A 25608-nucleotide genomic window follows, 5' to 3' on the forward strand; every position below is an offset into this window, starting at 1 on the left:
AGATGGACAGGTGGATGGGGAGATGGATGGGGCGAATGGATGGATGGATAAGTGCACGGGGGACGAAGAGATGAACGGATGAGGGGGTTGGGGGATGGATGGGTGGGTAGATCCGAAAGAAAAGGGAATGACGAGGCAAAAGAATTAAATGGAAACAAAGGGAAAATCTACGAAGGGGACACCGGGGTTCTATGTGCTATTCTTACAACTTTTCTGTATTTTAAAATTCTTTCAAAATGTAAAGTTAAGGGGAATTCCCTGACGGTCCAGTGGTTATAGGATTCCATGCTTCCACCGCAGGAAGCGTGGGTTCAATCCCTGGCCGGGGAACTAAGACCCCGCATGCCATAGGGCATGGCCAAAAAAAAAAAAACTTACGAAGAAATAAAAACTCTGGTGTTGGGAGCTTCTTCCCTAACGGTTCACACATGCAGGAGGAAGGTCCCGGGCTAAGGAGGCAGGAAGCCCGGGTCCACCCTTCCACCTCTTCCATCCCCCCCAGATCACGGGTAAATTCAGGGCACACAGATTGCCCTTCCAAAGGGCATCTCCACCCCACATGGGACTGCCTCACATCTGGTTTTCAGAAATCAGATTCTTCGAGCTCATGTATATGAAAATGTAGGCTCATCGGTTTCAAAAAGGTCGGAAGAGAACTTAGCTTTATTGACATCAAACGGAAGCTTCTTCTTCCACGTGTTCTACATACAACAGTAACACAACACATTCAAAGCACAAGGCATATTAAAACATAGCCAGTTCTAAGCAGCCCGGATATTTCCTGTCACAGAAAAGAAGTATCCTGCCCACAGATTCACATTAACGTACACGGTACGTTAACATCAGTCTCTGTTTCACACACCAGTCCCAAGGGCATGTTTGCACACAGGGTCGGGGCCTGCAGCAAACTGACTCTAATCATGGTATTGGGGGGCGGGTGCATGTGGGACACAGGTGACAACTAAAGAACGGGGTTTTTACATCCAAGACCGTGAGGCTGTCTCCTGGAGCTGACTTGGGGGGTCACACCCCAAAAGCTGAGGCCCCTGCAAAGAGTAGCCGTTTGTAAGGCAGGTCAGAAACCCCCTTGGAGACCCTAAAACAGCATCACTCGGCACAAACCGCTACCCGGCCAAGACTGACGGCTGAAAACGGTGAGGAAGGTGGTGCATCTAACTCGCTAACACTGTTGAGTCCGAAACTGAGGCCGTCAGTGAATTTTTCTTGACTTTTAGACACTTGACTCTAAAGTTCAAACATTTTCTGCAACGAGACATGAATTAGGGCAGGTAGCACTCACGGCACACGCGTGTGGCCACCCACGAGGACTGAGTGACGGACAAATCTGGGTATGAAAGGGCCGGTGAGATGACCGTTTTTGCTTTAAAAACCAACCACCAGTTCACACTCGTTGCGCAGAAGGCAGACGATCCAATGAGATGGAAGTTTTTCACGGATCTAAAGCGACAGCTGACACTGTTCGTCTATGAAAGGTATTCTTCCGGAGAACAAGAATTCCACGAAAGCCTTCTGGAACAGGCTTCTTTGCCTGCCGCTGCAAATGGAGAGAAAAGACGCAGCTCTTCCTGCACACCACCTTCCCAGCCACAGGTGGCTCCGCTCACGACGGGGTGGGGGGGCTCACGGCCCTGTCACCGAGGGACCGACGGCAGGAGCGGGGGGTGCAGCCAAATGCCTCCGACCCCCCGTCCCTCCGACGCCGGGCGCACCCGTGGGCAGTGGTCACGCACACCCTGACCAGCCTCGTCGGGGGGGTGCGCAGGCGATGCCCAAGCAGATGCCGGCGCGAATCCCAAGTCGGCGGCCACCCGCCTCTCGAAGGCATCCCGCAGGCCGCAGACGGGGCGAGCGGAGCACGGCGCGGGGACAGGAACCCCGCGGGGGCCCCGTCTCCGGGGGCGGCAGGCTAGGTCTTGCTTCGCCGGAGGAGCGCGGCGGAGGGGCCGGGGCCGCCCTGGAACTTGAGGCTCTGCAGGTTGACGTGGGCCCCGTGTCTGAGCAGCGTCTCCACCGTCTTGGCGTGCCGGCCCCGGGCGGCCAGGTGCAGTGCGCTGAGCCCCTGCTCGTCAGACAGGTCACGCACGTCGGCGCTGACTAGCTCCGCCACCACCTCCGAGTGCCCGCCGGCGGCGGCCAGGTGCAGCGCCGTCTGGCGGCGGGGCCCCCGGGCCAGCACGTCGGCCCGCTCCTCCACCAGCAGCCTGACGGTCGCCAGGTGCCCACCGCGGGCGGCCAGGTGCAGTGCGGTGCAGCCCTCAGCCGTCACGGCCTCCCTGCGGGCGCCCCGGTGCAGGAGCAACCTGGCGGTGCTCGTGTGCCCCGTCTCCGCGGCCACGTGCAGGGGCGTCTGCGCCAGGAGGCCGCAGACGTTGACGTCGGAGTGCAGGTCGATGAGGACGCGGGCCACGCGGTAGTGCCCGCGCTGGGCGGCCAGGTGCAGGGGCGTCCTCCCATCCAGCGTCTGGGCGTCCACGCTCACCCCCGGCTGCTTGGCCAGCAGCTTGACGATGGGCAGGTGGCCCTGCCAGGCGGCGTAGTGCAGCGGCACCCAGGCGTCCTTCCCCGGCAGGCCGGCGTCCACGCCGTGGCGCAGCAGGATACGCACAATGCTCTCCTGGCCGTGCTGGCAGGCCACGTGCATGGGCGTCCGGCCCTCGCAGTCTGCCTCGTGCATGGAGGCGTTCTTCTCCAGCAGCAGCCGCGTGCTGCCCTCGTCCCCATTCTGGGCCGCGAAGTGCAGGGCCGTCCACTGGTCCTCGTCCGCGGCATTGACGCTGATCTTCCGGGTCAGCAGGAGCTCCACGACGCCCCGCACCCTCTTCTCCACGGCCACGTGGAGGGGGGTGGAGCCCTTCCTGTTGGTGAGATTGGGGTTGGCGTTGTTAAGCAGCAGCCACTTGACGCAGTCTTCCTGCCCAGCCTGCACGGCCAGGTGCAGCAGGCTGGCGCCGCCGTCCAGGACCAGGTCGACGTCCTGGGGCTGCAGGATCTTCATCAGCCTGCTGGTGTCCCCGTTCACGATGGCATCCACGAGCTTCTTCTTCTGGATGTCGGTGGCACCGAGATCTGTGGGGAGAGCAGGTGCAGGGGTCACGTGGGGCTGCCTCCCCGGGCCCGGCCAGTGTTTTCTACATGGCCCCCAACTCCCCGTGGCCTCCAGGCCGCTTTTTATCTGAAATCGCTTAAGTGCTGTGCTGTCCATGCTGGTTTAATTTAAGATCGAGTGGGGAGACCTCGGGCAGGGCAACGAATGTCTCCAAAGTGCTCTTCTGTCGAGGTACAAAGTAAAAATCATTCTACCCATCCGGTAGGGTCGCGATTAGATAAGGGATGTAAAGCTCAGGCCCCAGCTGGTACTCAGAAATGGCAGCACAGACCAGGCAGCAGCCCCCAACCCACCGGAGAGCTGGCAGCTCCTAGCCCAGGCCACTCCTCCAGGGCCCACCACCTGCTCCCAGCCCAACCTCCAAATGATGCCTCTTGTCTCAGCAATATCATGAAGGACGCTTTCTAGAATACTCCTTAAAGGACTGAGTCTCCCATTTTAGAAGGACTGTTATTCATGATGTAAAGGTTAAATTTAACATAAAAATCCTATTACATTGTCGGGTTCCGATTTAAATGAAACGAGACGCCCTCACGTGAAACATTTTCAAGGGGCCCTGCGTTGGAGGAGGGGGCATGGGGTGTATTAAGAAAATGGAATCAGCCCAATGGGGACTTAGTGTTTTAACACTGCTTCTGAGATGGGCCAGTGACTGGTCCTCTCCAAGCATGAAGACGTCACTTGAGGGTAGCAGGCCCCGAGAGAAAGTTCCACATCTTTCTCCGTGGGAGACGGGTGCTTCTTTCTCTTCAGCCTCATCGCTGGCTGCTAACCTCCAGTCCAGCCAGGCCTTCCCCACCTCTGCGCCTCTGTAAGGAGTTTCCTCAACCCTAAGTGCCCCCTCTCATCCCAAGTATTCCACTCTAAAAATTCCAGGAGGTCCACGGCATCTAAGAAGAGTCCTCATTCCAGGAGGAACTCCCCGATTCCCCAGGAAAAACAAGTTCCCCTTCCTCCTGGGGTCTGTACCCTTCCCGCGCCCCTCTGGCCACCCCTGCACTGTAGCCCTAAGCGTGAGCAGGCATATTTTCCTCACGGAAAGGACACCTCATACGTCATCCTCACAGGCAGCAACGAGGGGGCTGTAGTTAGCAGCAGGCCCCCACCCGAGGGCCAGCACCTGGGACAGGGCAGGGGCAGGGGAAAGCACCTTCTAGACAGAAAACCCAAGGTATATAAACAGGACCAGGGACTCACAACCTCCAAGGCCAGCTTGCCCATCAACATGCACGGCTGTGGTAGATGGGAGCGCACGAATAAGAAGGAATGCGGGTGTTTTCCCCTCACCGTCTGGGAAAGGGGGTACAGGGCTGACATTACAAGAGAGAGAGGTCTCCAGGGGGAGGGGTTCCATACATCCACTGGGCTCCCTGATGCAGCTCGAGTTCTTCAACCTGCAAACCGGAGGTCAGTCCCTGCGTGCCGGGCTGGCACGGGTGAGACCCACCCGCACAGCCAGGGGTGTGACTCACCCCTCTTACATCTAAGTGACACCTGCTCAGCCCACGTGCATCTCTGCATTTGCACTGACGCCCAAACCCAATCAGTGAAGGGCTGCAGAAAACACAGGACAGCTACCGTGAGGTCAGGAAGCCCGTTCAGTTGCTCACTCTCTGCTCGGCCCCCCGGGCCCCCAGTTAAGCACATTATTTCCCAGGGATGGGCCCTCCACTCACCGCCCGCTGAAGACTCCCGCTCGAAGGACAAGGACAGCGACCCTCTGGAGGAGAAGGCAGAATCCACCGAGGACACCCCCGACAGCCTCTTGCCGCTGCTCGCCGACGGGAGTTTGCACGCGGAGGAGCTGCGGCCGAGCTCTTCCGGGCCCTCGAGGGTCTGGGAGATGCCCGAGTCTAGCTGGGACAGCAGCTCGGAGAGGCTGTAGTCGTTGTCAAAGGTCGGGGCAGAGGCTCGCTTGAGTGGGGTGGCCGCGGGCGCCTGCAGAGACAGCACACGGAGGGGATGAGGCTCCATCCGTGACCTGACGGGGCGGGCGGAGGAGGTGGGGAACACGTGGGTCCCCCGTGAGCCATGCAGGGAATTTAACTCCCGTTACCATGGTTCTAGGGGGCCCAGAGACCCTGCGCTGGGTCCACCCGGCGGGAGGACATGGTAAGAAAAGACGACGATGGGGACGGAATGCCCGTCACCATGCTGGGCCCCATCTGCGCAGTGACGTGGCCCTGAGTTATCCGGACAAGACGTGAATAAGCTGCAGGAGGTGAAGCCTGTGTGCTGGCCGTGTCCACCCGGGACAGGTCAGCGCTGATACGAAACGGAGGAAGGAGATGGGCTGGGGTCCTAACAACCCGCCACCCTCCCCGGAGCTGTGCGAGTCTAGCTGGGGGGCCGCGTGTGTACAAGGGTGGGGGGCAGGGGCCGAGCTACAGGGACAGCACGGCACTCCACCCCAACCCATCCTAACGGGCCCTTCCGAGGGCCCCCTCCTGCCCGGCCGCGAGAAACGCAGGTTGTGCCGAGGGGTTAGAATCTGCAGGTGGCTCGTGATTCCTCCCGGTTCCCGCCCAGCTGTCCCCAATCTTCCCTCTCCTCGGGAACTGGTGGCCTGGCGCACCGAGTCACACCACGCCTGGGCCTTTCTTCCCTTGTGGGGGTGGTGGGGACCGGGTCCCCTTCCCTGCCCCTCTGCCCTCTGCCCTCACGCACACGCCCCTTCCTGCTCAGACAGCAGACACACCATCAATGCTTACTTATCTCCCGGCCCTACAGCACAGCCTGGGGTGATAACACCAGATATCACCCAACAAAGTTAGTTTAGCAGGCGCCACTTCACGAGTCTTACTACCCGAAAGGTATTTATTTAGTTAGCAGTTAGAATTGATCACATCTCACCTAACCTGCGTGGCACTCATAAAACAAAACGTGTATAGGCAGTTAGAAAGTGGACAGATCCCCAGCCTCCAGGTGCAAAAAGACCCCCAGACCCCCAGAGCCCAGACCCCCTCCCCCATCTGGCCTGCAGGCTTCCGAGTCCAGCTCACCAAGGCCGAGCAGGCAGGGGCGGGGCGGGGGACGGCCCAAGCCTCAGAACAGGGGGCGAGTGGTCCAGGCTGGCAGGGCATTTGCAGAAAAGAGAGACTCAACCCCCGAAGCCAGGTTAGGGGGAACCAGGCCCCCGGGAGGGTCCCCATTACCTCGGCCTCGGCCTCCGGTGGGTTTCTCACATCCGGGTCTGGAGTTGTCTCTTTCACTTCATCATCAGGTTTTTCACACAGGTCCTCGGTTTCAGAAGTGATTTCTTTGGGGGACAAAACACAAAAGGGTATAGCGCCTCGACACTGACTCACACAAACGCTCCAGTTAAACGTGTGACCTCAGGCCGGGACAGAAGAGGCAGCACCTGCAGGGTCCAGCCTCTTGACCGGTCAGCACTGTGGCCTCCCAGGCTGCTGGCCCCCGGCCAAGCTCATGGCAACCCCGCACGGGTCCCCATCGGCAACCACATGCAGGGTCTGGCCAGACTCCAAGCAGGAGCCACGGAGGCCCCGTTTCCCCAAGAAGCCAGACCCACCGGAGCGCGTACCCCGACAGCCCGGCTGCCGGCTCCTGGCGAGAGGCTCCCACCGCATTCACGCTGGTTTCCCCATACGTTTTAAACGTCGTGATCAATTTCAAGTGCGTCAGGATCACTCTCCTAACCAAAGGACACAGCCGTTCCCCAGGGACAAGGCGCCATGAGAAATGCAAAGAAAGCCGCAGGCCAGCGGTCGCATCGTCCCTAAAAGATGCATTGCTGCACCTGAACCTGCAACACCAAGAGGAGGCTGCTGAGGGCAGCGGGCCACAGCCGGGGGTGGACAGCTGGAGCTGACCACGTGGCTCCAGCCTCCTCGCCCCCGTCACAGGCAGGGGCCACCGGCGGGCACAGCCTGCGGGTGCCGGGCTCGCCCTGGCGCTCCTGTCTCCGGACAGCCTCCCCTGTTCCGGCCGTCGACTCCGTCACCTGGGACAGCGGCATGACCCTCAAGCAGCAATACTCCGGGCGCCCTCTGGGGGCACTCACCTTGGAAGCTGGGCCGCTCCCGGGGGTCCCCGTGCCAGCACCTCTGCATGAGGCGCAGGAGACTCTCGCAGGCGCGGGGCCTGGGTCTGCAGACAGGCGGCAGCTCGGGGCGGTGGCCCTTCACCACTTTCACCATGATGTGCAGGATGTTCTTCTCATCTGCAAAGGGCAGGTGCACAGGTCAGGGCAGCTCCGTGGGGCCGAGGCAGGATTTCTTATCTTCGGGAGGAGTGACAACCGTGGGAAAGTTTGGGGCACGTCACCACCAAGCGCCCAGGAGACACGGTATTTCCTTTTCAAAGCACAGAGCATTCTTTAATCCTTCACCTTGCAGGGCACATCTGTCCTCTGTTTTCCAGGTTTTAGAAACTATCTGTGATCTACCAAATGGAATCACTGCCTTGTATCACAGAGCAGGTCTTTCTGGGCATCGAACTCAAAGGAAAACCAAGTTCAAAGGAGAAAAATAGGGAACGAGATGGGTTCCAAAGGGGCCCACGCCCACCAAAGGGAAGAACGCTGAAAGTCACGAGTCACATCGCCCGGCCCCAAGTGGCCCAAACTGCCCTGCAGTGACGAAAACGTCCTCCTGAATTTCTACCCCAAAGCGCAGGCCCCCGGCGGCCCGAGCGACAGTGCCACCTGGCCACGCTGAAAAGAATCCAGACCACGGACCTCCACTGAGCAGGAGATGGCAGGGAGACAGGGTAACGACGTACAGACAAAACCCTGCAAAAGACCTGGGGGCCACGTGCTGACTCTGATCTGCGTTCTTAGATCTTTTTGGTCAGACCAGAAGAGAGTGCGTAGCCCAGGTACTTGACTTTTCCAATAAACCGAGTCAAGGTACTGAGACCTTGGGGCCGGAAATCAGCATGGTGGGTGCGTGGCAGGGGGAGGAAACCCACAGCCCTCGGGCCGGGTGTGCTGACCCGGGGAGCATCCACCCAATGATTCTGGAGGCTGGTTGCCCCACAATGGGAAGACACTTCACGTGACCAAACTGTACACTTCAAAACGGTTCAGATGGCCATTTTTAAGTGATGTGTGTTTTACAATCAAAAATTAGAAAATTAAAAAAATATGTATCTGGAAATCACTACAACGGACAAACCTACACAGACAGAAAGTAGATCAGTGGTCAACAGGGGCTGGGGTGCGGGGAAGGGAGTGACTGCCTAAGCAGCCCGGGGTTTCCTTTTGGGGTGACGGAATGTTCTAGAACCAGACAGTGGTGACGACTATACAGCACCGTGAATGCACTTAATGCCACAATGTACAGTTTAAATGGTTAAAATGAGACATTTTATGTTACGTGTATTATAGCACACACACAAAACAATGAGCTAGTACCTAACAAGAGTCACTGAACAGACCCCATCAGATCGGTGCCTTTCCCCGTATGTGAGCTGCACGGCAGAGCGCCTCGTCGGCATATATGAAAGCCTGCAATGAGGTGGGCCGTGGGTCTCTGTGCGGACCTGCTGGGCAGGACAAGGCAGCCCTGCTCCCCACCAGACGGCCCGCCAGCACCACGGCCCAGAGCGGCCCCGACTGTGATCCGCAGGCACTTCTGACACAGAGAAAGGACCACAGAGCACGCCCTCCACTGCTCGGGGAGAGGCGGCTGCATCACCCCTAGACATGTCCACTCACCCGCAAACGGCTTCTTCTGCGTGAGCACGCCCCAGATCACGATGGCGAAGCTGGAAGGGAAGAGGCACGTCAGTGTCTGCGTGCCGGAGCCTCAAACACAGCGACGAGCTTGAGGAAGTCCACCCCAGCGCCTTCGAGAGACTCCGAGACAGAGAGGGGACACCAAGGTATCTTTCATGCAGTTTTTTAAATGGGCAAATACTCTTACTGTGGAACAAGGCATGTGGAAAGCTCAAATGTCAGACAACAGACAAAACTCCATCAACTGAACCGTCAGTCCCAACAGCAGGAGGGGTTCCCGAAGGGACCGCCACCCGGTCCCTGGACCGTCAGCTCGAGGGGAGAACGGCGGAGTCTGCTTCTCTCACACCATCTTCCTGCAAACACTGGGCCTCAAAATACCGACGACAGCTCTGGGCGGCTCGAGCCCACTGACGTCATCTGAGGGCGTGGAAAAGATGAGGGGGCACCGGCTGAACCTCCCAGAGCCCTTTTTGGTTGTTAGAAATTATATATACTTGTGTGTAATATATATATGTGTGTGTGTGTGTGTGTGTGTTACCTTTATGTCATTTATATATTAATTATATATATATGATTACTCTGGATATACCCCGAAAGAGCTCAATCTGGTAAAATTAAAAAAAAATAACAACAGAATCAGAAGTCCAAGCACTGAGCTACCAGCCTGCACTGGGTTAAGGGCAGCTGTTTACCGAAAGGCAAGAAGTCCCCATTGAAAAGTAACTGAAATCTACAAATTCAAAAGTTGAAACTCTCAACTCAGAAATAAACAGAGAACCTTATTCTCCCCAAACCCTACAGGCGGGTGCCCAGCGCCCTGTGCACCAGTCCCCGACAGACGTCCTGCTCAAAGTCCAGCAAAGCACGTGCACGGGCGGCTACGGTCAAACCAGTCGGCCAGGACTCCAGGCGGTGGCCGTGACCCGAAGGCGGGGCTCAGGGTGACAGTCACCGCGTGAGACAAGAACCACAATGAGGGGCTTACGTGCCTGCCGGCACCCGCCTCCTGCTTTCCTTCTCCGAGAAGTCTGAGTGATTAAGACCTTCACCATGTGGGAAAGGAAGGCGCCAAATGATTCACGCTTGCTCTCCAGCACAGACATCCCCGGTGCCAGTCTGTGAACAGCCTCTAGGGTGTCTGTGCTCCTGTCACGCGTAAGTGACGTTAGGAAGTGTGAGTTCCGGGCCACAGGGGACTGGATTCTGGAGCCAGAATCCACACGCAGACAGACACAGAGACCACTTGAAGTAGCAGGTTCTCTCAGCAGACAAGCAATAGAGCCCATGTTCCCTATATCCTACAAACACCAAAGCTTTCACGGTGTGGGAGCTGCCCGTCCGGTTGCATAACCGGCTCTAACTGACACCAACCACTAACGTTCTCCATCCTGGGCCAGCAGTGCTCACAGCAGAGAACTCCCTCTTGTAAGCCAGTCCTGGGGTAGCCCGGACCCTCCGCCTAAAAGCCCTTTCCTTTGGACTGAACCTCTTATCTGGCGGCACGGAGGAGCCCCTGGCCAAGTCCCCCTGCAGAGCACAAGGAATCCAGGCGCAGAGCCCCTGGCGGCCTGGGGCTGCGCGCCTGACACACACCTGTACACGTCGTGCTTGGTGTCGAAGAGCCGGCTCTTCTCCCGGATACGCTCAGGAGGAAGGTAGGCGATGGTGCCGAAAAGGCCGTCCATGCTGAGGTCCTGCGAGTGGGACAGCCCGTTGCACTTGGCTAGCCCGAAGTCGGAGATCTGCAATGCAGTGGCGGGAAGGAGCTCATCAGGCTTGGCTGGCAGCTTGCTGAGTGAGGCAGCCGGGGCTGCTGCTTCAGGACGTTTTATCAGCATGCCCTCCCCCAGGACCCTGGCAACATCGGGGGCAGGGGCGGTACCCCCACACCCCACCCCCGGCTGAGCAGCTGCGTTCAGGAATCGGCACCATGGCTCTCACATCACCTGCGCTCCCCGGCGCAGGCGGGAAGGCCCAGCCAGCCTGGGAAGAACCATGCCTGAAACCATTAGGAGCTTGATGGACAGGGGAAAAGATTACACTTGAAGGAAGGAATTCACTGGCAGAAGGAAGGCAAGGGAGGGGGCACCCTCAGAGGCAAAGCAGTTATGCAATCGCACAGCTGGGCCGGCGGGCAAGCAGCAGCTGCTTCTTCAAAGGGAAACGCGCCTTCAGAAGCCCTTTAAAGCGAGCAAAACACAACTGCCAACCTCGGCGGCCCTCTGTCCTCCACCTGGAGCGTTCTAGGAACAGACACCTGCTGGCTCCAAACACAATACCCAAACGACAGGTGTGACACACATCCCCTCCGCCGCAGGGCCCACCGGCCCAAGGGGCACCTGGACGCAGCAGCTCGGGCCCCATACACCTCTACCTCCGCGTATCCTAAGGTCAAGGCGTCCTGAAGGCTCAGGGGAACCCACAAGGGGGAAGTCACTGCGGGGCGCCCGCCCTCCCCTCCTGCAACCCGGGGTGTGAATCAGAGCCCTCAGAGGCGGTGAAACGCTGTGTGGGATTAGGCCACACTCTCTGGCATTAAGGGACTCAGGATCCACGTGGAAAACGGCCCCTTCGTAAATTCTCCTCCGAGGCGCGTGGGTTTTTCTAAGCCTTCTAGTTAACTCCGGGCTCCCCTCAAACACGCCTCTGGGGTGATGGGAAATGCGGCCGAGTCAGGCCTTTGGTTCTGGGCTCGCCTGCCCACAAGGTGAGCCAGGGGCCTGGCGTCATCACCGCTGAGCAGGGCGGGTTTAGGACTGGGGACTCGCTCCTCCAAGGGGTCTCTGACCACATCTGCGGGGGGGGGGGGGCGTGGGGGATGGGAAGAAAGCCTGTGACACTGGACCCGGCCCCCACTTCTGCAGTCAGGCTCTGCCCGGTGGGGGGGTGTGGGTCCACACGAGTGAGGCCGGCCTGGCCATTTCGGGGTCCCCAGCAGCGGTCCATTCTCCGACCTCCAAGAAACTTTCCACTCGGGAAAGGGAAGTGCTAGCTCCCCAGAACGAACCCATCACCCCAACCCTGCAGCTCGGGACCGGGGACAGAGCCACGCAAGGTAGCAGGTGGACGAGCGGGGAAGTTTCAGTACCGAACTCCCAGCAGTGTGGACGTGTCAGATTCAGGACTGAGGACAGACGGGCATGCAGGGATCCTGGCACCTGGTGCCCCACCCCCACGTTGGCAGCCTTTTCTTCTTATTTCTGCTGCTTCAAGATACACACTTGACGCAAAGAAAATAAGCCTAAATTCTACGTGAAACCTCCGGCACCAAAAGGCAAACTCAGAAATGAGAATTCTCTGATGGCCACCGACCCTCCGGCCCACAGGATTTCTCCACCTGCTCCTTCTCACCTGTCCCGCCCAAGGAGGGCCTGCCTCGTCTGTCCCCGGGTTCCCAGACAGCAGGACAGTGTGGCAATCCCTGAGGACAGCAAGCGCCCTATAATTTACAAACGAACCCGCACTCAGCGTCCGCCTCGGTACTGCCCAGAGCCAGTGCTCACAGGGGCCCCCAGGACACGGCCCTTCCCCTGCCGGGCCCAGCTGGATGAGACTAACAGAGACTAACGAAGGGCCGGGTCAGGGCCGTGCCACCTTGGAGTGAAAGGCCATTCTGCACCACAGAGAACAGGACCCTGGGTATCCAGCCCTCTGAATACAGCCTGGTCTGGGCAAAGTGGGCCCCAAGTATAGCTTGAGATTTTAAATCGAGTTATTCCGTTATCAACTTGAAATGCGTTCACTCCTGTCACTAGAATTAATATTTTAGTAGTGATACTTAGCATACTTAATATTAACCTCACATATTAATTTAATATTAAAGTGTCTTGAATACACTTTCCAAAAACAGGTGGTTGCTGTGAAATTTTCAGTTCCAGTCATCCTACCTATGGACAAAAAATGTAGCCTCCAGGGACCAAGGGAAGGGGATGGAGTGACAACCTAGGATCTTATTTCAAGATTCCAGATTAAAGTTGTATTGCTAAAAATAACCATCAACTAAAAACTGCCCAGAAATCGAGCGGCCGACTTAGAACCTCAGATGAGGCTCCCGCTGAGCTGTTCCTGAGGATGAAAAAAACGCGTCCTGTGAATATAGTTTCTGCTTGTTTGGGGCTGTGCAGGGTGACTGCCCACCTGGTTAAGGAGTCACAGGGCTTCCCTGGTGGCGCAGTGGTTAGGAATCTGCCTGGCAACGCAGGGGACACGGGTTTGAGCCCTGGTCCGGGAAGATCCCACATGCCGCGGAACAGCTAAGCCCGTGCACCACAGCCACTGAGCCTGCACTCTAGAGCCCGCGAGCCACAACTACTGATGCTCACGTGCCTAGAGCCCGTGCGCTGCATCAAAAGAAGCCACCACAATGAGAAGCCCACACACCGCAACGCAGAGTAGCCCCCACTCGCCACAACTAGAGAAAGCCCGTGTGCAGCAGCAACGAAGACCCAATGCAGCCATAAATCAATCAATCAATAAATTTATTTATTTTAAAAAAAAAAGGAGTCACAGAAGTGCATTCCCGACCTTTGGGAAAGAGGGGCTGGTGGCCTGGCCACCTCCTCAGAGCTGCAGTGTCCCCTCCCTTCCTTCAGTGGACACTGCTCCCAGCCACCCCAGGTCCTTATTAACAAGCCCCTTGGTCCTTTAAGGAACGTTCACCCACTTCCTAAAACTGCCACGAGTGCCAGGCCTGCCAAGCCCGGGGTGGACAAGCGGAGGAGGAAGAAAGCGCTCAAAGCAAGGAGCCCCGGGAGCCAGCGCAGAAACGACCACAAGGACATCAGCCCCGGGCGCCAGCGAGCGGCACTCAGCGCCCTGCGGGGCGGGCGTTCGGTCCTACTGTGTACGCAGCACCGGCGACCACCCCTGGACGCAGGTCAGCATCGCGGCGTGGACAGGACAGGAGGAGACTATGTGCCGGCCACTCCCAGCACCCAGAGCACCAGCCCTCGCCGACACGCCCTCGCCGACACGCCCACAGCCAGGCGAGGCGTCCCCCAGCGACAGGGCCACCACCCCCCCCTGCCGGGGACAGAGCGCGCGAGGGCTGTGCTGCCCAGGAGGATGTCACCATGGTCCTCAAAGGGCGGGACTCCTGCCCCAGACATCCCACATGGCTGTTAGGAGAGCGGCCCGGACGGTGGGAAGGGAGTGAGCTGAGATACAGGCCCCGCTGGGCCAACTGCACTCCGTGACTCTGAAAAGACCGTTCAAAGGGATGAGGTGCAATCAGTGGGGTCTCCCTAAGAAAGGCACGTTCTATTACAGTGGCATCTCAGCATCCTTAAAGACGAGTGGAAGGCCTCCCCACACCCTGTACCCTAATCCAACTATGCCTCCTGCTTCTCCTGCCCCTAAAAACCCAGAACTTGCCGTGACTTTTCTTGGGTTGCTTCCTCCTCCGAAAGGCCCTTCTGCAGGTGCCCCCACTCCTGACTGGTCCTCTCCGAAGACCAGTCCCATCCAGTGACACCCTCACCCGAGCTGGAGTTCCAGTGACCCCTCTCCCACTGCACCCCCAGGGGCTGTCTGGACACCTACTGCCCGCTACCCCGTCTGCCCTCGTGCGCCACTGCGTGCCACCCGTGATGTCTGTGAGCATCTCATGTACGGCAGTGGGGCGGGTGGGAGACCAAGGGCTCCAGGGCCGCAGAACCCGGTTCGAACCTCTGCTCAACCACACACAGCTGGACAACACTGGCCTCGATTTAACCCCTCGGAGCCCCGGCTTAGCAGGAGCCACCGTCCCCTCGGAACCTCCCTTGGCAGACGGGGCAGCTCCCAGAGACAGGGCCTTGCGCACAGTGGGGACCCATCCTCACCTCCCCTTGCTTGTGCTCATTCAAGTTTGAGATCAAAGGTTTCACTCTGACTTGGTGCCCACGGACCCCACGCTGGTCATCACAGCTCTGCAATGCTCGTCGGGGACAGAGTCCACGTGTGAAGCCAGCACCCCAACCAGAAGGAAACAGGACTGCAGGGCTGCTAGAACTCAGGAAGGCTGGGAACCACCCACTTGTTTGTTCCCTCAATTCCCCGCTTCACTTTAGCGGAAGGGTGCTTCCAGCTTCTGATAAAATCTTATTCTTGAAGGACACCGCCTTAAGGACACCTTGTCGCTAAGTGTACGACGTGGAAACTGATTCCCCCACTGGCCACAGGCTGGCTCAGCCGGAGTGCTGTGCCTGCTGCAGAGTCGGGGTGCAGGGGGGCTGGCTGTGTGCGACCCCGGGCCCAGCCCTCCTTCCACGGCGCCGAGGAGCCGGACGGGACCCCGGCCACGGCGTGTGGCCCTTCCTGACCCGCCCTCCTGAGGGACAGGGTGACCTCAGCAGGTGGGCGAGCCTAGAACCCATGTCACTGAGTGGGAAAGCCACGGCTAGTGCCCCCCACGGTGTGACACGATGGCCTTCCAAGGGAGAGACATCTTCAAAGAAACACAAACCTACCACACTAACAAGGGCCAGTTCCAAGGGGACGGCACCCGATTTTAGTTATATTATCCCTCGTGCTTTGCTGCTTTATAAACTTATCAAAGAAAAAAGATCAGGGCTTCCCTGGTGGCGCAGTGGTAGAGAGTCCGCCTGCCGATGCAGGGGACGCGGGTTCGTGCCCCGGTCCAGGAAGATCCCACATGCCGCGGAGCGGCTGGGCCCGTGAGCCATGGCCGCTGAGCCTGCGCGTCCGGAGCCTGTGCTCCGCAACGGGAGAGGCCACAACAGTGAGAGGCCCGCGTAGCGCAAAAAAAAAAAAAAAAAAATCAGAACTCACAGGCCTTGAAGGAAGAGAACAGAATGAGTCCCTCCAGGGCCCCTCTCCACAGCACTCCGCAGCCCCCATTTCCGAGCACCCCGAGACTCCCATCACCCTGAGCCCGGGAACCACCAAGGGGAAACAGGCTGACCCAGCCCACACGGAGACGGCCGAGCCGAGGTCCGCTTCAATCTGATTGTGTAAGATGGCCAGTAAGACCGGAATCCACAAACCCACAGCCTCTTTTTCCGGGGTGCCCAGAACCTAGAGTCCTGATCCAGGACTTGGGGGCGTGACCTTTGTTCATAAGAGTCCATTTTCCAGTTACACATCTGTGGCGTTTTTACCAGCCACACACGGCAAGACTGGGGATCCTGATGCTGAGAGAGGCCTCTGCTTTGAGTTCTTTCCCGCAAGGGAACCACCTCCTCTTCGGCCCCCTCGCTGGCCCTGAGGTTCCAGTCCCGCGGCCCCCCACCCGGGGCATCCATCGCTCCGGCCACCCGGTCCCCTCACGTCCTTACCTTGACGTGGTAGTGGGCGTCCAGCAGGATGTTGGCGGGCTTGAGGTCCAGGTGGAGGAGAGGCGGGGCCATGCAGTGCAGGAAGTTCATGCCCACGGCCGTCTCGTGGACGATGCGGAAGCGCAGGTCCCAGGGCAGCGGCTCGGAGGCCAGCAGCTTCTCCAGGGAGCCCGTCTCCATGTACTCCATGACCAGGCCCACGGGCTCCTGGCAGATGCCGTACACGGGCAGGATGTAACGGAACTTGGCCATCTCCATCTTCTTGGCTTCCTCCAAAAGTTCCATGCGCTCCCTGGAAAAGTTCAAAGACGTGAGGAATGTGTGCGTAGTGGTCACCTGGCCACAGGCACAGGCACTGTGGCCAGGAGATCAGCAGCTCCACACGGCTGAGAAAATTACTAAAATGCATGTACACGTGTACAAGGGCACGTATGTGTGCGTGCGCGCGCACACACACACACACAGAGCTCACTTTAATGTCACATAATTAAATTCTAGGCCTTCCCATGTCTTCAGTCCGTGGTTATTCAAACGCATCTACGCGTCGTGGGGTTGTTGTAAGCAGGGAGCAGAGAGCCTGCAATCATTATCTGAAAACCCTCCGGTAGCACTGAGCCAATGCAGGCTCCGAGCTGCAGATGACGAGGCCACACTGACAATCCCTTCCCTTGGGATGACGGAAGGGACGTTTAGGTTTGACCAAAAGCTTTAACGAATTATCCATCCAGAGAGCCCAGCCCCCTTCTCTGTGAAGCCCATCACTCTGGCTGGCCCCATCATTCCTAAACCCTAACCCCACACTGCAATCAACGGAGCCTGGTCTAAAGCAGGGTCTGCAGACCGCTGCCCAAGAGCCACCTTCTTTTTAAGACCATTATTTAAACTGTAGTGAAATGTGCGTAACATACTATCTGTCGCCGTGACCATTCCCAAGTGCGCAGTTCACGGGCATCATATCCGTTCACGACATCGTGCAACCAACACCACGCACTCCACCCAAAACTTCGTCTTCGTCCCAACAAGAACTCTGTGCCCACTCAACAGGAACCCCTCCTTCCAGGCCCCGCTCCCACCCTCTCTTCCCCTTGCCGTCTACGAACCTGCCTGCTCTAGGGATCTCACATACGTGGAATCGTGTAGGATCCGTCCTTTAGTAACTGGCTTATTTCACTCATCATATGTCGTCCAGGTCCATCCACGCTGTAGCACAAACCGAGACGTCACTCCTCTATGGCTGAGCATGATTCCATTGTACGAACACACACACTGTTTACCGCTCCTCTGCTGATGGACACGACCTTGGGTCGCTCCCACCTTCCGGTTACTGTGACTAATGCTGTACATTTATACACACAGGTGTTCAAGTCCCTGCTCTCGACTCCTTTGGATACGTGCCGAGGCGGAGAGTTGCCTGGTCACGTAGTGCTTCAGTGTTTAACTTTTGGGCGACTACCAAGCTGCTGTCCACAGCCAGCCCCTGTTCTGTAAAGAAACTGACTGCATGGCAGTCTCGCCCGTCCACGTCCAGCGGGGCGGAGGCCGTCTCCGCACTCGCGGCAGAGGTGCGTAGCTGCGACGCAGACCCCGTGGCCTGCAGAGCCCCGAAGGTCTACTCTCTGCCCTTCACGGAAAGTCTGCCAACCCCTGGTCTAAGGCCACTTCCTGGTGCAGCCGTTACAGACTGGTATCCAGGGCCTTGGTCGGTGTCAGCGTGATGGGTCAAAGTCTCAGAGTACATTCAGGAGAAGAGGCCACATCCCACAAGGCCAAGGCCTGGCCTGTTCTCAACCACGGCCACCGTAGAAAGCACCCGGGGAGACGGCTGAAACGCAGACTCCCGGGCTCCGCTCCCGGAGAACAGGCTCTAGGTGGGTGCCAGGAACCCGCTTTCTAGGAAGCTCCTAAAGGAAGAGTCTAGAACCACACAGCCTATGGGAGCTGGGAACTGAGGCAGGAAGCAGCCGGGGCGGCCTCAGGGACCCCCAAGCCCCCGCCCGAGAATGCAGATTCCCACACAAGCCCCCCGGCCCACGACCCAGGACGGCTCCGTCCCCACCACGGGGGCTCTTCCGGAGCTTGGGTGCACTGCCCACCCCACCGCGCCTGCGCCTGCTTCCCAGACTGCTGGAGAGTCAGAAACTACCACGGAAATGAGGCTGCTTCTTACTGATCTGACCTCCTCTCTGAGACCGCAGCTCACTCCCAGGCCTCCTTTACAGGTATGAAAACACTTCCCAGGGAGGAGGCCACCTGCAAGGAGGAACCACGCCGCACTGTTTACCAAGGTCTGCAGCACCCAGCTCTGCCTGCGGTGGGCTCAGCTGGACAGGACCACAGCACCCCTGCCCGCGCTTCCGGCCCCTGCATATGGGAGGGGAGTTCCCGCCCCTCCGCCCTCCCCAAGGTGAGCGCTGGCCAAGGCGGGTGTCTCAGGGAGAGGATCCCTGGGTGCAGACCAGTGGTTCTCCCCTGGGGGGACTTTGCCTCCGGGGGACATCGGGCACCGCCGCTGGGTACATCCAGTGGGTAGAGGCCAGGAGCGCCACCCTGCACCTTGCAGCACACAGGACAGCCCCCCAGGCAAAGACTTACCCAGCCCCAAAGGCCAAGAGTTAAGCCTGACAACCACTGGAACACAGCTCACGCATTTTCAGCCAAATTTAAAATAAACCACTAAAGGGATTTCCCTGGCAGTCCAGTGGTTAAGACTCTGCACTTCCACTGCAGGGGGTGCCGGTTCGATTCCTGCTTGAGGAGCTAGGATCCCTCATGCCCATGCCGTGCGGCCAAAAAAAATTTTTTTTAAATAAACCCCTACAGTCTGGAATCACCCACCTAAGTACTCCCAGCAATTACTTTAATTTTAATCTGCATCCAATTAAAATTCATTTATTAGTAAGTATTTACTGAGCATCCTCTACGTGTTAGAACCGAGGACGAAAGAGACCCCTTCCTTGCGCCTTCAGGGTATTTACCTTCTAGGGGAGAAGGTGGAAATCATCCCTAAAAAAAGAAGTGTAGTTGAAAATCCAAGTTCTTTGAAGGGGAAGTACAGGGACCTGGGGACGTTTAATAAAGGGGGTCCCTGACTCAGGTGGGCAGAGGGCAGCAGCGAGGGCTCGTAAGGTCTGTCCCATTCCTACACCAGAGCCCCAGGCTGGAAGCAGCAGGGGCAGAGCGGCCACGAGGCACTCAGGGTGGTCACCGGGGCCCCGGCTGCCAGGAGTGCAGAGAGAGGAAGCTGGTGGATGCAGGGCCCATTTTCGAGGGAGAACCATTAAGTCCTGGTGACCGACTGGACGTGGAGAAGAGGGAGGTAGCAAGGATGACCCTAGACGTCTACTGGGAATCACTGGGTGGCTCCCCATTTATGGAATCAGCAGGAGCGGGGCAGGCAGGGGGCAAGGGGATCAAGACTTTGGCTCTGAACAGGCTCAAGGAGCAAAAGAATTCCCCTGGCGTCAGGAAAGAGTGCGACAGGTATCAGGAGTGAATCATGACATGACTCTAGGACAAAACTGAGCTCAGCAGGACGTGCTCTCTTAGCACTCTGGTCAAAGATCCAATGAATGGAAAACACGATGTCCACAAGAGCCCCCGTGGAAGTCCCCGGGCCGGGCTGAAGAGTGGGTTCAGGTGCCTGGCCCAGGCCGGCCAGCGCCGGCTGCAGCCACAGTGCTTGCTGGGTTCCAGGGTGACATGCAGGCAGACCCCAGCGCCGTGCCCGGTCCCGAGGGACATCTGAAAGAGGAAAGGGCTGCATCAAGCAACATTTCAAATAAGGGTTGTCAGTTAAGGAGAGAAAACGGCGCCCTCGGGCCCATCTCCTTTCTCCTCCCCGGGGAAGACCTCACGTCGCCTACACTAACCAGTTCAACTACACTCCTAACACTCTCTCCCGAGCTGTCATGGCGGGGATCAGTACCGCTGCCGCTCTGTTTCCTATTTTAAGAAGCAGTTTTGCGACCTGTCTGGTCCCACTGCCTTTATTCTCTGTTAAAGTGGCCGCTGGGCCGCCGCTCCCCACCAGCGTGAGTCCAGCACTCTGCGCCCACGTGGCCCTGGCACGGGTCCGGCCACAGGATAGACAGAGACCCGCTTCCGCCGGGAGACCACGGGAGGATCCCTCCAGGCCCGCAGGCTTCCAGGCACTACAGGTTCCGGAGTTACAGACCGGCCACTCACAAGGATGGCTTTTTTCCGCTTTCAGCAGACGTTCTGAGAGGCAGCCGGACCGACAGCTGAGAAGGATGTCGATGCCGCTGAAGCTGAAGGTGTCGTTAAGTGAGGCTCCATTCGCCCAAAGGGCTGCATACGTCAGAGCCAGGTGACTTCTGACGGCTGAGCTCACTAGACTGAGGAGAGCAGCTGGCGGGAGAGCCCCACCCCAGTGCACCCAGGTCAGCAGGTTTGCGGCTCTCTCCCCCGCCCCGGGCCCTCCCCACCGCACTGAGAGCCCATTTACCTTAGTTTAAAAAAAGGGGGGGGGGGCGAGCCACTGCAGCTGTCTGCTCCAGAAAGCTGGCCACAGCCGGGATGTTCTCAGACAGCCCGCACCCTTTCCGGAAGCAACACCAGGCAGCTCGGTCCCGCGGACCACGCATCCCAGGACAGCTCGTGGAGGACGGCCAGCTATCCTGGAAGATAAGGCCTCGTTTCCAGGACAAATCACCTCTCCGTGACAGCTCAGTCAGAAATGCCTAAGAGCCGAGGACCCCGCCATGGCTGCATCCCTGGGGCGAGGAAGGAGGTCCCGGGATCACCCAGCAGGGGGTTCCAGGGGACCCCCCCCCCCCAGGGAGCCCCTCACTCAGGCCTGGGGAATGGGTTGGCCGGGCCCCCTAACCACCCTCTTTGGTAGCGTTCAGAAGGGTCGGCACAAAAAATGTTCATCCCGTTTACATTCTAGTAACCACTGAGCCGAAATCCAAGCCACCCCATCCTCGGGGCCTTTCTTCAGCTGCCCCTAGGATACCCTCCAGTACCCACTCCCCCCAGCTCCGCAGCTGGCAGCATCAGCCATTCCATAAGCCTGGACTGGGCCCTCTCCGGGCACTGCTGGAGGAGACGGGAAGGTGCTTCTCACCCAGAATGAAACCACCACTGTGTCAATTATTATTTTTTTAATATATTTTCCTCGACGCGGTGTTCCCGGTTTCTGCCCACAACAGCACAAGGGAACTGGAGGTGGATTGCCTGTGATGACTATTATCCCTTTAGCACCTGAGCGATTTTCAAGCCAGTCCCAGAGCCCAGGCGCAGGAGGGGGGCCGGGGGGCTTCAGGAGCCCAGCCTCCTCACAGCCACACCATCGGCATCAAATCCCTCGCCACCCGGTGACGAGTGACCTTCCAGGCCACCCGAGTCCACGGACATCAGTTTCATTCATACAACCTAAGAATGGTGACGTGCTAAGAGCGTGTCTACGATTAGGCACGATTCAGTGGGGCTGGCGTCGTATTTCTCCTCTGTAATCATTCCCATCACACCTCCTTTCTCCCATTCGGGGAAGGGTTGCTAATTCCGCTTCCCAGCAGGAATGGGGGCAGCACCCCTGCCCCACCCCTCTTGGTCGGAGATGGAAAATCTAGGCATTAACAGGACCAAGTCGGGGTAAAATTTGTTAAAGACACTTTATCCACAGCACTTACATCCATTCAATGTTTCTTCCCAACTGAGGCTGGCTAAAGCGCACCTCCCCCACCCCGGGGAGGGCATGGGGTGGGGAGAGATGTGAGGAATCTCACCAGACTGATTATTTCTAAAGGACACTTTCTGGAGAAGCAATGGGGTTCTCCTCCAGGCCCAGCCACAAATTCCAAAGACATCCAGCGGGCGAGGGAAGCTTTCCGGAGGCATGTACCTTGGAAGGGGGAGAACACGGGCCCTGGGACAGGCCTGCTGAAAGAGGAGTAGCAGGAAACTACGGGAAGGGGGAAAAGGGTCGGGCTATAGGGAAGGGTACCCTGTAACAAAGTGCTCCTCAGAGGGAGAAACCTGGGAACCACTTGTGGGAAAAGGCAGCAGGAAAACGGTTTAATCATTTGTTACTGATGCCTCCCAGCCAGGCCTTCTCGCTGCGCACCAATCCACTTATGTCCCCAGGGAGCCTGCGAGGGGTTCCCACACTGCTATTTTTAAACTGACAAGAACCGGGCTTGTCCAATTGTCAGCTCTGTGCTTACACACCCGGGGTTTGCTCGGGCTTGCCCTGACTAGCCGCGGCCAAGCTCCAGCAGCTGCAGGCGCTCAGTTATCCTGGGCTTCCTCTGAGCCAGGGGCTGGGGGCCGTAGGAACAGGCCTCCAAGGCTTAGTTCCCACCTAAATGGGAATGCCCGCCCCCCCCAGCTAGACTCCGGCCAAACCCTCGTGATCCCCAATGAGGGTCAGCCAGGGTGGCTACACTTCCCCCAAAGCTCCCAGATGTGCCCGTAAGGAGAGCGAGTGCAGATCAATGGGGTGTCACTTGGGAACTCCCCGGGGGTGCCCCTTGGAAGCCCCTGGGCAGGTGTCTCTCTGCTCTCTGGGAACTTCAAGGGGTGTCTGGGACCGGGCAGCCCCTGACCTTCCCCACCCAGAAGTACCTGCTCACGTGGCCTGGGGCAGCCTGCTGCTCTGAGGGCCCGGGGTGCACGCTGGGGATCAGGCCCTGCTGTGGTCAAGGGGTGGCATGAAGACTGGGGCCTGCCCGGAGGGAGAAGCAGGCGATGAAAAGGACCCACACCTGTACTGGCGGTGGGTCCCTATGTAACCAGCGCAGGAGGCCCCGGGAAAGAAAAGGTCAGGCCCTCACGGCAGGGGTGAGAGGCGCCACCCTTCAAACAGGTGAGACGAGGCTTAGCCGGGAGGGGTTTGGGGCTGAGGGCTGCACCTAGGACCCCCAGTAGAATCTTATTCCCCACTCCAGGGAGCATCTCGCAAACAGAAGGGTCAAGGTGGGAGGCAGCTCATCAAAAGAGCACCGAGGCCACCTGCCAAAACCTGGGAGGATGGGGAGCCCAGCAGCCATTTCCAGGCCTAGAGGCAATGCCGCAGGGCAGGCAGCTGCTTCTGCACCACAGCGGGCTTGACACAAGCGCCTAATGGGCGTCTCAAGCCAGAGAGAGTCAGTAATGAACCTAGAAGACTCTTCTTCACAGGGAGCAGGGGTGTGACCACCGTCTCAGTCAGAGAGCCCAGCTCCTGCCACTAACGCAGAACGCCAGCCGGCCCCGCCCAGCCTGGCAAAGTGCAAGAGGTGAATCTCTTCCTGTTGGGCAATGCTGACCTCTACCCAGCTGTCCAGTACATGCCACCACCTGCCTATTTGGGGCAGGGCAGGAAAGCCTTCCAGGTAAAGGACAAAAAGCTTTGCAACGAGGCAATGCAAGATCCTAAGTGGCCCGCCTCACGTGGAGAAACCCCACCTCCACCTGGGCCACCCAAGAAACAAGGGCCTGGTCGCTGGAAATAACAGACCCTGAGGGTGCGGGCTGCTGAGTCAGCCTGGGGACGTGCTTGTTTACTAGGCTCCTCCGATACAAGACGCTGGTGCTAAAACCTGCGGCTGATGAAGAAAACTGGGCCAGAAGACTCCAGCAGGCAAATAAACGTCCCCGAGAGCGTAAAAATACCCACACACTGGCAAGAGTAGCGCCTTGCAGGCTCTAACTAGGGACCGGCGTTCAAAGAGGTTTGGATTTCATCAAAATAGCCAGGGCGCCCCTCCCGGCCTGAGAAGTTCCTGGGATCCGAGGGAAGCACAGCTTCACAAGCAGCTCCCCTGCGCGTTAGTGATATTTGCGCGACACTCGCCACCACCCTGCTGAAGTTTCCAAGAGACACTGTGCTCGAGGCTTAGAGCAAAAAGCCACCAACAGTTCTGCTGTATAAACTCCCAGGCCAGGAGGAAAACACAAAGCCACTAAGTGCGCGGGGGCTTCCTCCCCTCCGGGACCTGAGGGGGCACACGCTGCAATCCTCTGTGCACCTCAGTCCAGGGACGCGCACACCACCATTCTGGGGGTGAAAAGCTGGAGTTCAGAGGCCCCCGCATTCAAGAAGCCGCGGATTGGAAACCAGGTCTCTGAGACAGCAAAGGAGCTGCTTTTCTGAGGCTGTGTCTGTTCGGGGCTGACTGTACAGGGGGCTCTCCACACAGAACACAAAACACCACACACCTTCCATGTAGAACGCAAACGTCACCAAAGGATAGGCAATTTAAACGCGCTCAACCGAAGCTTATAAATTATTAAAACGCAACCGTAAAGAGTGAACACCCCTCACCCCAAAAGAGCTACTTCTCAAGACCCTCCTCCCACCCCACCCCTAAAATGATATACACAGACCACAATCCACCGACCGAATTTAACTGGGGCAGCTCCGGTCCTTTCCAACCGTCTTCTTTAACTTGAGCACCTCTGTTACCGAGGGACAGGCAGGTGGCCTCCCAGTTTGGGGATGGGGAAACTGGGGTCCAGGAGGGCACTATGGTCCAACCATAAGTGCAAGGCCGCTCCGCAGAGGCTCGGCCTCTAAATTAAGTCAGCTAAAACGAGACGGTACGGCCAGAGAGCGCTGAATGTTGGAACCTGGCACCCCGGGCCGCCTGCCGGACCCCACGGCCAGGCCCAAGCCGGGTAACGCCGACGCTCAAGTGCCCGGGCGCCGAGGAGGCCTGGCCAAGCCAAGCCAGGGCTTCCGACCGAAATAATTACCGTCTTACACCAATTTGTGCTCCAAAGTAAATTACTAAGTAAGTCGAACGGAGTCTAACTCACTCACAAAGCCCAGATCCCACACGGCACTTTTTCTAAGCCGGGCGCAAACCGCAGCGCCCGGGTGGGTCCTGGGCGGGCCGGACGAGCCTCCGAGGGGCGCGGGTCCAAGGCGCAAGGTGAGCCCGCGACCCTGAAAATCCGGGGCTCACCGGAAGCCAGGTAACAATGCCGGGCGCTGAACACCGTCTTAGGCAAACGCGGCTTCCCGAGGCTCCCCGTAGGAGCCGCAGCCCGGGGCACCGGCGTGAGCAGTTAGACCCAGAGCTCGCCAAACCACCCCCAACGTCCCTCCGGCCGAGCAAAAGGCGCAGACCCCGCCGGGGGCTCACGGCCTCGCCCGGCGCTTGGTTCTCCTTCCGAGGCTGCTCCCGAGGCGACTCAGGTGGAGAGAACGGGAACGCCCGGAATCCAAGCACCCCGGCCCCGGCCCGCCGCCGCGCGCCGCTGTGAGGCCGGGCCCCGCCGCCTGCCCCAGCGCCGCCGCCCCCGCCCGGGCCGCTGACCTGTCGTCGACGTGCAGGCTCGGCGAGCACTTGATGGCGAGCCACGTCTTCCAGTGGACGTGGCGCACCTTGTACACCTGCCCGAAGCCGCCCGAGCCGACCTTCTCCCAGCCCGCGAACTCGTCCGCGTCGAACGTGCGCAGCAGCCCCAGGGCCCACGGGCTCCGGCTCTCGCCCTCCATGGCGCGCGTCTAGCCGCAGCTCCGCGCCGCCGCGGCAGCCCAGGTGCCCAGGTGC

The 25608-nt window shown here is 58.6% G+C and overlaps 1 protein-coding gene across 1 annotated transcript; it reads right to left on the reverse strand.

Moving 5' to 3' along the window:
- Nucleotides 1–645: 645 nt before the first annotated feature.
- Nucleotides 646–25602, reverse strand: RIPK4 (receptor interacting serine/threonine kinase 4). The gene is made up of 8 exons (XM_067739537.1): nt 25372–25602; nt 16109–16400; nt 10425–10573; nt 8808–8857; nt 7152–7310; nt 6283–6386; nt 4804–5065; nt 646–3087 (listed from the first exon to the last, which is right to left on the reverse strand). The coding sequence occupies exons 1-8, from the start codon at nt 25551–25553 to the stop codon at nt 1928–1930; spliced, it is 2358 nt and encodes a 785-aa protein (XP_067595638.1). The 5' UTR covers nt 25554–25602; the 3' UTR covers nt 646–1927.
- Between the last annotated feature and the right edge of the window lie 6 nt (nt 25603–25608).

This window comes from Pseudorca crassidens, chromosome 5, assembly GCF_039906515.1.
Source record: "Pseudorca crassidens isolate mPseCra1 chromosome 5, mPseCra1.hap1, whole genome shotgun sequence".
NCBI lineage: Eukaryota > Metazoa > Chordata > Mammalia > Artiodactyla > Delphinidae > Pseudorca > Pseudorca crassidens.

Coding starts and splice junctions, on each gene's coding strand:
- RIPK4 (XM_067739537.1), bottom strand. CDS start 25,553: ATGGAGGGCGAGAGCCGGAGCCCGTGGGCCCTGGGGCTGCTGCGCACG. Junction 16,401..25,371: donor AGCCTGCACGTCGACGACAG/GTCAGCGGCCCG, acceptor GAACTTTTCCAG/GGAGCGCATGGAACTTTTGG. Junction 3,088..4,803: donor GCGGGAGTCTTCAGCGGGCG/GTGAGTGGAGGG, acceptor CTCTCCCCACAG/ATCTCGGTGCCACCGACATC.